Source organism: Corvus cornix, chromosome 21 (assembly GCF_000738735.6).
Source record: "Corvus cornix cornix isolate S_Up_H32 chromosome 21, ASM73873v5, whole genome shotgun sequence".
NCBI classification, from domain to species: Eukaryota; Metazoa; Chordata; class Aves; order Passeriformes; family Corvidae; genus Corvus; species Corvus cornix.
The window spans coordinates 2,052,711-2,068,132 of NC_046350.1; the positions used below are offsets into that span (position 1 = coordinate 2,052,711).

At 40.8% G+C, this 15,422-nt stretch overlaps 1 protein-coding gene across 1 annotated transcript; it reads left to right on the forward strand.

Annotated features, from left to right (window-relative positions):
- Positions 1-7,791: 7,791 nt before the first annotated feature.
- Positions 7,792-15,422, forward strand: LOC104693252 (arylacetamide deacetylase-like 4). The gene is made up of 4 exons (XM_010405796.3): positions 7,792-8,033; positions 11,945-12,161; positions 13,603-13,666; positions 14,373-15,422. Exons 1-4 carry the CDS (start codon positions 7,863-7,865, stop codon positions 15,142-15,144), a joined length of 1,224 nt encoding a protein of 407 aa, XP_010404098.1. The 5' UTR covers positions 7,792-7,862; the 3' UTR covers positions 15,145-15,422.

Here is a 15,422-nt window from a genome sequence, read left to right on the forward strand (position 1 = left end):
CGCTGGGGAGCTTTTATACCCCATTAATCCTGATTGACAGTTAAAGTGTCGGGGCGATTTCACTACTGTTCCTGGGAGTGGCTGCTGCTCTGCCCTCCCCCGCCGGCCGCCGCCGCGCCACGAACTCGCTGCGGCTGGGCGGGCGCTGCCAGCGCGGCCAGCAGGGCCACCTGCGGGCACCGTGGGCCAGCTGCGGAGACCTTGGGCCAGCTGCAGGGACCCTGGGCATGCTGTGAGCACACTGCGCTTGCTGCAGGCGTGCTGGGCGTGCTGCGGGTGCACTGGGTCAGCTGCGGGTACCCTGGGCGACCTGCGGGTACACCGTGGGCCACCTGCGGGCATAGGGGGCAAACTGCGGGCACACTGAGCTTGCTGTGGGCATGCTGGGCTCATGCTATGCTGCACTTCTTGCATGCTACGCTGGGCTAACTGTGCGCCACGGTGGGCTCACTGCATATCGCGTTGGGTTCACTGCATGCCGCACTGGGCGCATGCCACACTGGGCTCACTGCAGGCCCCACTGGGCTTGCTCCTTGTTGCCCTGGGCTCTCTTCATGCTGCCTTGGGCTCACTGCATGCCACACTGGGCTCATGCCACACTGGGCTTATGCCACGCTGGGCTCTCTGCAGGAACCAAAGTGCTCTGTCACCAAGCCAGGCAGCCCCTGCCTCCTCCCTCCCCTACACGCACCAGAAAAGTGCCCTGGTCTGACCTGAGCCCAGGGAAAACCAGGTCCAGGAAGAGTCAGGGCTGAGGCTGAGTTCAAGGGAGCCATCTCTGCCACACGGAGATCTGACAGAGAGCTGCTTGCCCAAGATCAGCTGGCGTGGAGAGCAAAACTTCTTTCAGCCCTAGATTGGCAGCTGAACCCAGCCTAGGCTGCTACCATCAACATATAGACCCGTGTTTTTCTGGACAACATGACACCTCATGGATTTTCCATGCTGGAAGATGCTTGCATTGCTGAAAACTGGGGATTTAGCAGTGGGCAGTGAAAAAGGCAGGCTCTGAATGACAGAGGGAGACTCACCCTTCAACGAAGGGTGGTTTCTTCCAAGACTTTTTTGTCCAGTGATAAGGGCATAGTTGGAACCCCACAAGGTCTCCATAGCGCTTTGAACTCTTTTGTAACAGGGGAAAGGGCAAAGTGTATTACGGCAGGTCCCCCGGGCTGGCTGTTTGCACTGTCAAGCGTTAGGTAAGTTATGATTTCAGTTGTACAGATTAAGCTTTTCTGAGGAGGCTCTAACTGCACACTCATGCCCAGGCAGGAGCTGTGGCAGCAATCAGAAATAATCTATAATGCAAAGCTTTGAGGATGTCAAAAGACCTCAAGGATATCAAACCTCACAGTGTTGTCTTCACAGCTGGGCTGGAAAGAAATTCGGGTTTATATCTGCAGGTATCATTAGGATTTATCAAAATTAATCCAATCCACGCGTTTGCTCAGGTCTGGAGCCAGATGCACTATCCTGGGAAGCCATCTAGAGGTAAACACTGGAATTAAGGGGAAATGGCATTTAAAGACATTCTCAAACTACTTCCCATCTATAGTTGCTAAAACACCACCTCAATGGAAGTTTGAGTCTAAGTATCTGTGAGCGAGAGAGGCGCGTTTGGAAGCTGAATCCCCTTAAGAATGAATTCAATTTTCTTCTTTGGAATCAAACAAGTATTTTTGAAAACAGGCGTTCAAAGTGGCCATGTGAGGACAATGTTCAGGGGGTTTTTTGTTTGTGAAAAGAAGGGCAGCCAAGTTTCTGGTGCCCCCTATATTCAACAGATATATCACACATGGGTTTTTTAATACAAAATATGAAAAATACCTAAATCCTTGAATTTCAGCTCTGTTAAAAGTTCTGCAAAAGTTTTAACGGAAAGAAAAAAGGAAAATTGAGAAGAGAAACTTGCACAATTTTTACCTTTAACTGCCAGGTTACCTCATATGATATAAGCCATATGACTGTCACTGCATAATCACAAAGTGTCAGGAGAGATGGTTTTGAAGAGAAGATGAAGCACCCTAACTGGAAACTGTCTGCACATACTGTCAGAATAAGTGAGTGTTCCCTAACTCAGCTGCATCTGAAACAACCAGAGAATTTCCATGGCCTGTTGGCAGCGTTCAGCACCTCGCTGTGTTTTTACAGTAATACCTCTAGAAATGCAGCTCGGGGAGGCACCTGGCATTACAATTTTCCTCTCAGTCCAACAGCTCTGGAGGGGAGAGAGAAATTACCCAGAGAGCCCAGTGTCTGGTTTAAACAGAAATGATTCAGTGTCTGGACTGGGAACAAATATGACAAGTTTCTGGTATGGAAATAAGGAGCAGTGTTGAAAATGAAAGGATATGAACTCCATCAAAGTATGTTTGGCCTTTTGATTCCTGAGTTCAGTCTCTTTATGCTTAAAGCACCACAGACACATTTAAAATAGAAAACTCATCAGTATTACACAGTTAACTTGTTTAGATTTAAAAGAAAATCATTATTAATGTAAAACATTTGCAGATCCTTTAAAGCCAGTGGGAATGGACTGATCTTGTGAATATTTATTTCATGTATCTATTTCCATCTTGAATAATAATCTAAATGTGTTTGAAGTGATTTTTAAAATTCACTATGACTTTGACCTGTGTACAAAGTTGCTACCAAATTTGGATTGGAATTTAAAAGACAGTTCTAGATCTTTAATATTTTCCTAACCTGCTCTTCAAATTTCAATAAAGTATGAATTATTTTACTTCTTTATTACTTTAGATTCTCCTTAAGCAGTGGAAACTTGTAGATGCTACATTGTACAAATCTACAAAAGCAAGAAGCAGAAGCAGATTTATAGTAACACTGAAGTTAGTGCATCTTGTATGTAGTAAATAAAAACTATGTGCAAGTTATTTTAAAATTCACCTAATTCAACCAAAAAGTCAAATAGTTTTAAATACTACACATCCTATATGTAAGAACATTAGAACTTTAGCGGTTGGTCCCTTTTAATTGCAGCTCCACTCTGAAAAGTAGAAAAAAAAGGAATATTCTGGGATTTCATCTGATTGTTGTACAGTAACCACTGCACTCTTTCTTGCAAACTCTCACCTTTACAAAACCAACATGAACTTCTATTCACAAAGTCCATCTCTGTTAATGAGAACTCCCTAAACTACACTTTCATGTAGGGCTGATTATCCAAAGTGTTTTCAGTACTCCAGATGCAAATGGACACTCAGCACATACCTTTGTAAGGGTAACAAGGATCTGTCACATCACAGCAGTTCTCTCTAATTATCAGTTCAAAGTTGTCCTGAAGTGAATCCCAGCCATGTTTCCACTCAGAAGTCCTAAACCAGTGCCCTGAAACATTCCATAAGCAGGCCTGTTAATTCTGTAAAATTGCATCAGCTTCAGAATTAATTTTGCATTTTTGGCAGTTGCACAGTAGTGAATCATTTGTTTCCTACACAGACATTCACAACAAAGTATAAACTGAAAAAAACAATCCAACACAAACAACTGTTTTTAAGCCATTTTCAAGGCACTTTTTTTATTCCAGTTTACAAGAGCAAGAAGGTAGTCAGGCTGTCTGGCACACAGTGGGATTCTTGGGGTGGTCCTGTGCAGGGCCAGGAGTTGGACTTTGATGATCCTTATGGATGTGTTCTAACTTGGGATATTCTATGATTCTATGTCATGTATTTCAGTGGTAACTCAAGCCAGTCTTGGCTTCCATTTGTTGGTTTAGATTTCTGGGCTTGTACTTGTGCAGCTTTTGGACTGTACTTAGTGTAGATTTACTCATATTCTCAATGAGAGTCATAGAAACCAATCTTTTCTGACTTGCCACAGCTTGAAGGAAAAAACAGCAGTGAAAAGCACATTTACCTCCAAAACAAGTTGATACACTCTCTATACACATCACTTATATGACAAAGCTCCATTTTTGCAGAACGATGTTACCTGGATCTATGAAGAGGCTCAGGCAGTGTCTGAATGCTCACAATTCATGTTACACCTGTATTTATAGGCAGAACTATGTTCATAGAGCCTATGCAGCCAAGTTCCTACCAGCCTTGGAAGGCTGTTTGTGCAAATGAGGATGCTAAACTGCAAGAACTTTTGAAAGGAAAATGAGCTGGAAATTAAAACCATGCTTGAGGCACGTCTGAAAGCCATTTGGGCTAACAATTCCCTGTTTTCAACTTAAAAACCCCCAGTCAGATATATACAGTGCAGACCTGGGAACACAGAGCAGCAGTTACACAATGAAAAGTCTGTGTGACTACAATGTCAAGTAATACCATTTTTTTACATCAGTGCAGGGTTCTTGATCATAGACAATCAATCATGATCACAGAATAAATCCTCCTTTAAAAAAGGAAAACCTTTTGCCAAGCTGATCTGTTTTTTGTTAGATGAAGTACTGCTGTCAGATTTGGATAAATCAAGAGCTAAATTTTTGTGCTTCTTGATTTCATTCTTCCCTTGTGTTCACATTTTCCATTTGAAATTTGTCCCAGGGGTTCTGTGATTTCACACTGTCCTTCTATACGCTATTAAGTATTAAGACTCTGATACTGTTGCCTTCTAAGTGGAGTTTTGCCATGGACTAAGCTCAAAGGAACCTGGTTTCTGGTTAACTTCCAGCCTGACAGCCAAGACTCTGTGTCAGGCCTTTTACAAAAAGCTGCATTTGGATGTCTTAGGGCTTTCCCAGGGTCTTACAACAAAACAGTGTCATGAGTAAAGATATAAAAATGTCTTACTGAGTAATTCTAAATTCTAGGTGACATCCCTTTCTAGATTCAGGATCTTTAAAAATAATTCTCTTTATAAGCAGAAGTTTCCACAGTGCACATAGGGGCTCTCTGGAACTCAAAAGGATGCAACATCACCAATGTGGTACTTGTTCCACTTGCTGAGTTGTTTTAGTACATGTTAGAGTTTGTCATTTGTCGCAACTGCCCTTGGTTTTCCTTGCCTATCTCTGATTAGAAGCCAGATCTCTCAATCTCTTAGGCACCTTCTTCCTATTGGAAGAGAGAACAGTGCAAAAATACCACATGTGAACAGGAACGGAGTGACCACGTTTGTTAACCTGATTGACTCATCTTACCTTCTCTTTGGTGCCTTTACTCACTTTTAGGCCAGTCAATATTTACCCGTTCCTTCTGACTAACTCCTCAGTCCTGCCAAAACTTCTAAGACATACAAGGAACTGGGGAAACAGAAGAATTATGTCCTTAAAGCTCTCAAAATTAGAGAAAAGTCCTGAAATCCTACTAAACCAGTGTGACCGATTTCGACAAAAACTGAACAGCAAGCTAATGCCTGTAACAAGTTTGCACTGGAAACTTGTAAACTAGCTTAGGAAGGACATCTCAGGAAAAATATTCCCTGAATTCCTTCTAACAATGTCTTTTTAAAAGAATTCCTTACATGCAGCTGTAACTTCTTTTCAGAGTGAGTGGTTCACTAATACGTACTGAGGTGAAATAATTCAGTATCGCTGTTGTCCGCAGGGACGGCGCGAAGAACAACACAAATTCAGGTCAGAGAAGATGGTCGAGGCCAACCCTTTAATGCCAAAAACCCGTCTTTTTATGGCATGATTCGCAGTAGAGAAATGACATGACTGGCCTATTGATTGACCTCCCACCAAAATGACTGGTTGAGAGAAATAGTTCCCATTCTCAAAATATTATTCTCAACGAACCAAAACAATATCCACTGCATTCTCACAACACCCAGCACCTGCAGATCGTTTACAAAATCGCAAACCATCTCTCAGCTAGTTTGCATGAGAACGGAGACTTTCACAGGAGACTGCAAAAGGTGGAAAATTTCTCTGCTAGCCTCTTCAGCATCTACGATTCAGGGCCTCTGACTGTCCAAACTTTCTTCAAACTTGGCACCAAAGAAAGTCAAAATGATGAGGAATGTTAGGAAGAGAATGGTGGTGTCAAAGGCAAACGGTCTTGGTTGGGAGGCTAGGGTGGGTCAGATGTATTAACTGATGTGGGGAAATAAGATCACACTAAAATCAATAAACCCCAACCTAGATATTACTTCTCAGAATATAAAAGTAGCCTTAATTTTTACTTTAATTTATGTTGTTTTGTTTTGTTTTTTAAAAATCATTCAAGTTAGTGTACCCCCACAGGTCTGGATGGAGTAGGGTTGGGAGGGGCTCAGTGAAGTGTCCTGCACCTCAGCAATGGAAGAGATCAATTATTCTCCAGCTTAGTCAATTTATTTGCATCAGAATTGGAAAGATGACTGTGATGACAACGTCCAGGCCTGCTGAATTAAGCTGAGAGCTGCATGTTATAACTTACATGGATTTCATAATCCTCTTATCCTTAACACCTTTTTTATCTATCTATCTATCTATCTATCTATCTATCTATCTATCTATCTATCTAAATTTTAAGCCACATAATTCAATCATCTGTACTAACCACTGAGGTTAAGGATTAGGCCTATTCTCTTAAGAATCCAGTTTGGTCAGTCTTATCATCCAGTACTTTATCCCTTATGACTCAACTTGTTTACTCATTCCACACAGCTAAATATTTTTTTACCCCACTGACTAATTCACATTGAAGTTTCTTGCTCTTTCCTGTAATGTATATTTTGTATAAATGGGATTTTTCTAAGCAGATATATTTTGTCTAGTTTTTTAAAGTGTGTAAGAACAAGCAGAAAGGACTCACCTCTCTCCAGTGAAGATCTCACTTTCTGAGGGAATACACTACAGGTTAGTTAGCCAAATGAAGAATCCTGTGGCTCATAAAAAGGAGTATTTCTCTTCTATGGCCATGATTACAAGCTTTTATTAGGGTTTTTAAATGGAGAATCATGGAGATTAGTGGGGATAAAGAAATATTTCAGTGTTTAGGGGATAAGCACAGGTTGTATTGCTTATGTCAAGCTGAGCTAATGCTTGTTTGCTTTTTAATGTTAACCCAAACAAGTTTTGTCCAGTCACATGGTGGACAGACATACATGGAATATTTCCTCATTCCTTCACTGTCATCACCTCCTTTGGTACAAACTTTTGGATACTGTATGCTCTGATAACACCTGAATTACAACCATGGATAACGCAGAGTTGTCTTAGAAAACACAGCAAAATATTGAGTTGTAAAGATATCAAAATCCTTTCTTTAGAAAGAATCAGCACAGAGGGTTAGGGCCAAAATTCTCCAAGTCGAGGAGAAGTTTCCCTATGCTAGCACTGCACCATTGGTGAGCCCAGAGCCCCTGGTTGCACACTCAGGGTGGGAGCCACCAAATAACTGACAGGTCTATGTGGATCTCCAAAAGCAAAGTTCCTTGAGATTTAGTTCAGAATGCCTATTCTAACTGTTCTGGCCAGCTGTCTGCCTCAGCGAGTGAGCAGGGGAAAAGATCAGCACTAAGCAGAAAGCCTTGGAATCATCCTTCAGACCTATTCCAAGAGCAGAACCACTACAATTCCTGACCATGGAGACTGGAGTCCAGCACAGCCACTCTTCCATAGGCTCTTAGGTAGGGTGGTATTACACTCACCAGTACACTTGAAAAACATCCCAGAGAACTTTTCAGGCCCATAAAGCAGATGAAAAATAAAGCCCATTTGCAATTTGGAATATACAAATGAATGGTGTTTCATGGAAGTGATTGTGCTACATATGAGCTTGGATCATGCCAATGTGCAGTTGTCACAGCCGGATGTTTGCAGGCTTCCAGCACCTGTCAGCCCTGCCTGGAGGAGGAGGGCATGGGGAATTTGGTATGCAAATGACTTCTCTGTGGAATCAGTCTGGAGGATATAAATACTGACAGAATCATATCAAACAGTGTCTAATTATTCCCTCCAAAGAAAAATGGAATCCTATTATATTCTGATTTTAATTGCAGGAATTTTAGTTGCTTTTATATTGCTGGTTTTAATTGCAACTGATCATAATTTCTTCAAGACAGAGATTCTTCCTGATGTTGACCAGCCAGCAAAGCTCTGCTTTTATCACTGTATGTACACTCTGATGGAAATTCTGGTGAGTTTATCACGCTCTGGGATACTGGGATTTTCAGGAAAGTTAAAACTTGAGTATGAAGATAGACATCTAAATATTTCAACTACATGTAATGGGAAGCACACAGTAGTACAGAATTAAAGGCCAAAAGTTGATTTGGTTTCTATTACCATATATAAAGCAGCCAGGATGAGGTGAGTTCTTTTAATACTGAGATATCCATTTTTATGCTGCAATTGTATATTTCTGTAGTGAAATGACTGGTCCTGTGGATGACAGGAGGACTGTGGATATCATTTACATGAATAATAACCCAAATTTTTATATCTCAGTGCACTCTGATATATGTAAGGCAATTTCCTAAATTCTGAGCTATCTGCAGTAATTTTCTTATCCTTGTTTCTGTTCTTATTCTGCAGTGAATTATTGAGTCTAAATTAGATGTCATAGAACCAGGTAGGCTGGAAGACACCTCCAGAAGTCATCTAATTGAACATCCTGCCAAAGCAGGTTTAGACCTGTTATCACTTATTATCTAAGTACCCGTAAGCCAGACTCATTGTGCTGAGGGCTTTGCCATCACAGGAAGTAACAGCTTTTGCCCAAAAAGCTTTCAAAGTAGGCAACAGCAGCATGTAGGAGCAGCCTAAGCCCTGTCACGTCTGGCACGCAACATGTCAAAAGAAAGCCCGCGGGAAAATCAGAGTGGTTTCTCTGATGTTTGTATGAAGCTCACCTCAATTCTCTAATCTCCAATTATACAGAAAGAACACAGGAACTCGGGCCCACGTCCTGAGAGGTGATTAGGGCCATTACCATCTATTAAAGACTTAGGTGGGTTGCTTGAACTTGCACAGCAGCATTCACCACATTCAGTGGTTGCCCCTGATTCTCCAGTGGTACCTTTCAGCCTTTTCTGCCGTGAAAGAAGAGGCTGCTGTCCTTGCATATCACATACTGCTCTTTGTGTTATGTCATATATAAACTTAATATAATAATACAACCGTAATATTATAATATGACATTGTTATTAAATCCTTTAATTTCCCTACTTGGTGGGTGAAAAGATTCTTTCAGGTGATACTTTTAACCCATTTTCACAGCTTTTAAGTGTCTGTAATGGCATATGTGCATATTCTCTCTTCTTTGATAATACATTCCCTAAGCTTCAGCTTCCTCTTTCTGAATAGTTTTTAAGAAGCATTTCACCACTTGCTAAGCATTGAATCCACTCAATACCTATTTTTTTTTCAAAAGTCTTTAGGCATCTGCTGATACTTTGGGTGAATTTCTGGTTTATGTTTTTGCTCAGAGGAGCAGCCCTCACAGTAAGGACTTTACAGGTTTCTTATTAAATGCATAATGCTTTGTGTATGACACGTATGCTATTAACTTATCCTGCTCATCCTGATGAATGCTGCTCTTCCTGTGCCATCAGTCTGTGGCATCACTGTGCCAGTAATGTGTCTGTACTGTATGCTCCTATAAAAACCTCTTTTTCCACAAAACAGTCTTTTCCTCTTTTCTTCCACCTTACTTGCAGTTATGTCTTAGAAAAGCTGCAGCACCAGATAAAGGTGTACCTTCAATCAGAAGGTACACAAATGATGCTCCTACAGCATCTGTCCACATCCCCTGTCATAAAGAGATCAATGACCATCTCAAATGGAAGAGATGAGAAGAAGCCTCCTGGCTTTTGTTTTAAACTACTCAGACAGATCTGTGTTCAGACTAACTGTGCATATTGCACCATGATATGAAGTTTTGTTGATAATTACAGTGGTTGGAAGAGCACACTTCAGAGTGACTGACAGACTGTCTGATGTAGTCCTAAAGTCCATGAAGCTCAAATTGAGTGGGTTTTGCTGCTTTTGTGATTTTGTAATTATTTAAAAGTAAAAATCTGGTCCCCATATGATCTTCCACATAAAAAGACAGTTTGTGCCAGAATTTAGGTGTTTCAGCAAATAGTTTTTCAAAGACCCTGTTTCACAAGAAAAGCTGACATGCTCTTTTTCATACACATATGCCCATTTTTGGACCTGGTTTATGTAATACATTTCACCTACTAACACTGATCACATCTGTCTAGAAATAGTCAAACCTTTTAGGTTTTTAATGTATTGCTATAGGTTCTGAAGTATTTCCTAACTATTGATTAAGAAGTTTTTCAACAGAGTACATACCAAATTCCCACTTCGCCTTCATGACAGTTTTCCCTGAATTTGGAGATGCCTTTGTGATGTCAGGAACTCCTAAGACAAGGCAAGGAAAGAGGATATTTAGACATGATGCTCTGATGGCAAGTTTCTCATATATATTACTGTCATCTGAAAGCACTGTATAAACTCAAAGCTGTTAGAAAATTCAAATGAGATTAAATAGCAATTCTGCCAACTTCAGACATTCCAAAACCTTAACTCCAACAGAAGGACTGACTTAAGAGTCATGAGAGTTTTGAAAATTGCTGTTTGGAAAAGATTAGATTCACCCTGTGCTTTCTGCCACCATTGCCTTGGGTCTTATAGTCGTTTTCCCCTTTGCCATGATACCTAAAAATGTACTTTTTCAAATGTAAGGCAAGAACTGCGGCCATCCATTCGTCTCTTAAACCACCCCAAGCACTGCTTGCATTTGTGGCACAGTGTTATGAAAAAACTCCAGATTATCTCTGGATTCCCATGTTGGTTTCCAACTGATTTTCTCTCTCTTCCATGGCTCATGGTTTCTTTTATTACTCCTCACCCACCTTGTTTATTGCAGACTGGTGTAGATTATTAGGATGAAAGGATCTGTGGTACACAGGTTGAAAGAAACAATTTACACAAGCAGAGCTGGCCTTTAGTTTGTAAGCAATTGATACAGAGAATTCTGTGGCTTAGAAAAGAACAATACAGTTTGCAAATAGCTTGTGATGATTATCATCATTCCAGAAGAGTGAATTGCAGTAGTCCAGAAGAGCATTTAAGTCACCATGTAATAGGAAATGTTATTTTAGCAGGAAATACATCCATTACAACATGTGTTTGAAGTAGAGGAGGATTTCAGTGTGATCTTTACACTGTCTTAATTATCAGCAGTTGACTGGCCTTGGATAAAGAAATGTTTTGACACATCTAACAAACCTTCCCTGTCTTCAGAATATTTGTTTTTTTGCTGATTAGACATAAGAAACTGACTGCAGAGTAATTTATGAATAGCTGTGAAATCTTGAAAAAGGCAGTGGTTTCACTGATGGAGGAGATAAGATTCAGAACCATTTTCATCAGTTCCTCGTTTGGGCCAGCAGCCCCTCAGTAATGATTATAGACACAGTGATTTTCTTACAGCTTGTTCTCACTGACCCCATGGCAGGGAGGTGACCCAACAGCGTCAAGTCACCCAGTCTTGCCCACGGACTGGCCTGAGTCTTTTTTCCCCCAGTATGATAATCCTGTCATGAGAGGGACATTTTCATCTCACCTAACCTTAAATATTGTACCTGTGGCATCTGAAGTACAGTTTATAATCCATGGAGATGAAAAGACACCTCCAGAGCTTGATTTAACACACCCTGAGTTGGAACCATCCTCAGGAAATGCCTCTTTCTATTCACTCATAAGAAAGGAGCCTCGGGCCTCCCAGCTTCCACCTGAGCAAATGCCTGTTGTTACTTGTGGTAAATCCAGATCACAGGACCAAGAAGGTACTTATATAAGACATTTAATGGAACAAGTATTACAGCATTCTTCCTGCAATCATGAAGATGTAAATTTTCATGTTCTTAACTGAAATCCCAAAGACAGTTATTTGTGGGAATCCTAAAAACTGGCAAATAACCAACCCAATTATCCTAGAGACAGTGTAGGAGAAAGTAGGTTGTGGCCTTTATAGTGTGGGAAGACTTGTATTCCCTATAGTAATTTCTCATTTTTCCTGTTATATCTATTTAGGCAAAGAACTTAAACCGCTTGGGTATTGTTGAGGAGCACACATTTATCAGGCTGATCACGGAAGGAGTCCCGGCATGCCGGGATTCCCAGCTCTTCATTAAAGATCTGCATTTTGATGGGGTACCTGTGAGGATTTACCTCCCAAGAGAACCATCTGCAAGCAAACGGAGAGGAGTCATCTTCTTCCATGGAGGATGCGGCATTTTCGGAAGCATCAGTAAGGAATTGAAAGAGAAAATGTGACTATTTAGCATTGTTAACTGCCTATTTTTAAAAACTCCTGACCCCAGGAAGTGATTGAAGTTTAGTTTGAGAGACTGGAGATAGAAAGCACTTAGTGCTTGTTTTTATTTTTGAAACCCTCTAATCTGCACTTATTTAGTATTTAAATTATTTTTTATAGGATACAGCACTCTTTATCATAGAACCATTAGGATCATAAAATGGTTTGGGTAGAAGTGACTGTAAATATAATCTTGTTCCACCCCCTGCCATGGGCAGGGACACCTTCCACTATCCCAGGTTCCTCCAAGCACCATCCAGCCTGGCCTTGGACACTTCAGGGATGGGGCAGCCACAGCTGCTCTGGGCAACCTTTGCCAGGGCCTCCCCACCCTCATAATAAAAATGTGTTCCTTACATGCAAATGAATTCTATCTTCTTGTCACTGTTGTACCAAGAACGGCAAAAAACGACACAAGTCTAGTTTCAGGTTAAGTGGCCCAAAGTGGCTCTATTTAATTATATAAATCAGCTTATATAGCTTTGTTCGCAAGGCTGGCATAACACTATTGGTTGCTTGACCATCCGCCTCTCAGAGTGATTGGCGGAATGCTCTGACACCCATTTTCGAAATATTTTCCCAGTGTGGAAAACAAAGACACAAACAGCCTGCACCTGTGAAATAGTTTACAGAATCCCAAACTGTTTCCCAGCTAGTTTGCGTGAGAAAGGAGACTTTCACAGGTGGCTGTAGAAAGCTAGAAAATTTCTCTGCCAGCCTTTTAGCATCCACATCCTCTCTCAGTTTAAAACCACTGCCCATTCTCTAATAGTAATAATCTCAATAATTCCTTATTTTCCACACAGACTAATGATCTCTCTAGATGTATGAACTACACAGTAAGTCCTGATGACCAAAAGTCTTGATTATTTCTATCCTAAAGAAAATTTGGGTACTCACTAAATAGGCAAGGGGCCCACAAGCAATCATGGTAATATGTCATAAAAATAAAAGGGACAATACTGACTGATATTACTGTAGTAAATATCACCGTATCCTGCAGCCGTAGGGAGGAGGAGAGAAATCCAACAGCAGGAATTGTGCAGCAAGACTGATTTATTTAATTATTTTACAAACTCTTCTATAGACTTTTTTCTTCATAGTCTAATTGGACAAAGGATCAGCCACCCCTTGGGGGTGATTGACTAAAATCCTAAAACATCCATTGTCAAAATATTTTTCTACTGTACTAGAAACAAAGCTCGGCAAGGTCACAGGTGTTCATGATTTATAAACTCTGCACATATCTTCTGTGAGAGAGAAAAGTATCCCACGGTTTAGAAGAAGCAGGAAAATTCCTTGCTAACAGCATTTTTGTATCCACAGACTGAAGTTTTCTAAGATGTTAATTACATCAAAAACATTTGTTCTTCAGGAAGTTATGAAAGAATATGCCGGTACATAGCCAGAAAATCTGATTCAGTGGTTGTGTCTGTTGGGTAAGTGAGATACAAGCAGTGCTAATCCCAGAATTAGAGAATTCTGCGGCTTTCCCCCTGCTTCCCCCACACCCCTGAACTTACATTTCTTTGAATATAAGAAAAGAAACTGAGCTCTAGTGCTGTCTTCCCCACACTGCTGCTATGTGGGAGCAAGCATGTGCCATGGAATGGCAGTGGAAATACCTGATCCAGGGTTAGAGTTACAGGTTTGTTCATTGTACATCACTATCACCACAGAAACCGTTACCTTTGTTTGGTAATAAGAAATTATAAGCCAAATAGCAGATTTTAATATTTGAGGGGAATATTTAAAATCATCTGGGATGATATTAAAGAGTAAATAGCGAGTCTAAAATTTAGTATTTTTTAAAACCAGCATGGACCACTGCTTCCTTTTAAAGATGTTTTGATTATGGAAAAGAGGTGATGGTATAAAGAAATCTTAATTTCCAACAAATTCTTCCATCAACAAATTCTTCCATGAAAAAGTTTATTATTAAGGGATTAAATTGGGAGGAATTGGTTTTGAGAAGGAAATGGAGGGAAAGTTGTTCTGGTTTGCTTCAGCATGTAAAACTTTAAACTAGATGTAATTAGTGATATAATTAATATTGTTTTGTGGGAGTTTTTGCAACTGCATGGGATGTATTTCAGATGAGACACTCAGCAATGTGTAACACCAGCTGCCTTTTCTACCTCTCAGGTATCATTTAGCACCTGAGCACAAGTATCCAGCCCAAACTCTGGAATGTCTCACTGCTGCCGTGCACTTCCTGAAGACTGCAGAGACCTACGGGGTGGATCCCGCTCGGATTATTGTTTGTGGGGACAGCGTAGGGGGCACATATACTGCCAGTGTTTGCCAAGAACTAGGGCATAGGACAGACATCACAAAGATCTGTGCCCAGGTGCTGATCTATCCATTTCTCCAAGCACTGAACTTCAATCTGCCATCTTACCAGAAAAATGCTGCTGTTGCCTTCCTGTCCCGGGAGCGCACAGTCCATTTTATTCTCAAATACCTGAATAAGGATTGCTCTCTGAAGGAACCAATTTTGGCTGGTTCTCATGTTCCTGAGAGTATAAATTTGAAATATAGGAAATGGATAAATCCAGATCTTATCCCAGACGTATTTAAACTGGGCCATAAACCACCACTCCCCGCTTTGTTTTTACCTCAAGTCCATGAAGAAGTGCAAGAACTGTTTGAGCCCTGGTTCTCCCCGCTGCTGGCAGAGGATGCTGTTGTTTGTACCCTCCCTGACACCTGTATTGTCACCTGTGAGCACGATGTGCTCAGGGATGAAGGGCTGTTGTACAAGAAACGCTTAGAGGACAACAATGTACATGTGACCTGGCACCACGTGGAAAAAGGCTTTCACAGTGCACTGGGATTTTTTGGATATGGTATTTTCTCTTTCCCATCATCAAGTACAATAGTGAACCACGCTGTAGACTTTATAAAAGGCTATTAAATAATTTTCTTGCATACAGTGCACTGGTATTTAGAAAGAGTATGATTCAATTAAATGATTCAATTAACTATTTACTAGCTATTCGTCCATTAGAATCAAGGCAAGAACTTATGACATTAGCATAGTCTGCTGAATTCTGATTCTTACTTGCTATTACTTAGGAGCATGATGTTTAGGGGTTTTTTGTAAGCTTGCTTTGCTGTTCTCTTCTTGCATTGTAAGAATTTTTGTTCTCTTCATACGTCAAAGAATAAAAACTCACCATAACAAAAAACATT

Coding starts and splice junctions, on each gene's coding strand:
- LOC104693252 (XM_010405796.3), top strand. CDS start 7,863: ATGGAATCCTATTATATTCTGATTTTAATTGCAGGAATTTTAGTTGCT. Junction 12,162..13,602: donor CGGCATTTTCGGAAGCATCA/GTAAGGAATTGA, acceptor TTTGTTCTTCAG/GAAGTTATGAAAGAATATGC. Junction 13,667..14,372: donor TCAGTGGTTGTGTCTGTTGG/GTAAGTGAGATA, acceptor TCTACCTCTCAG/GTATCATTTAGCACCTGAGC.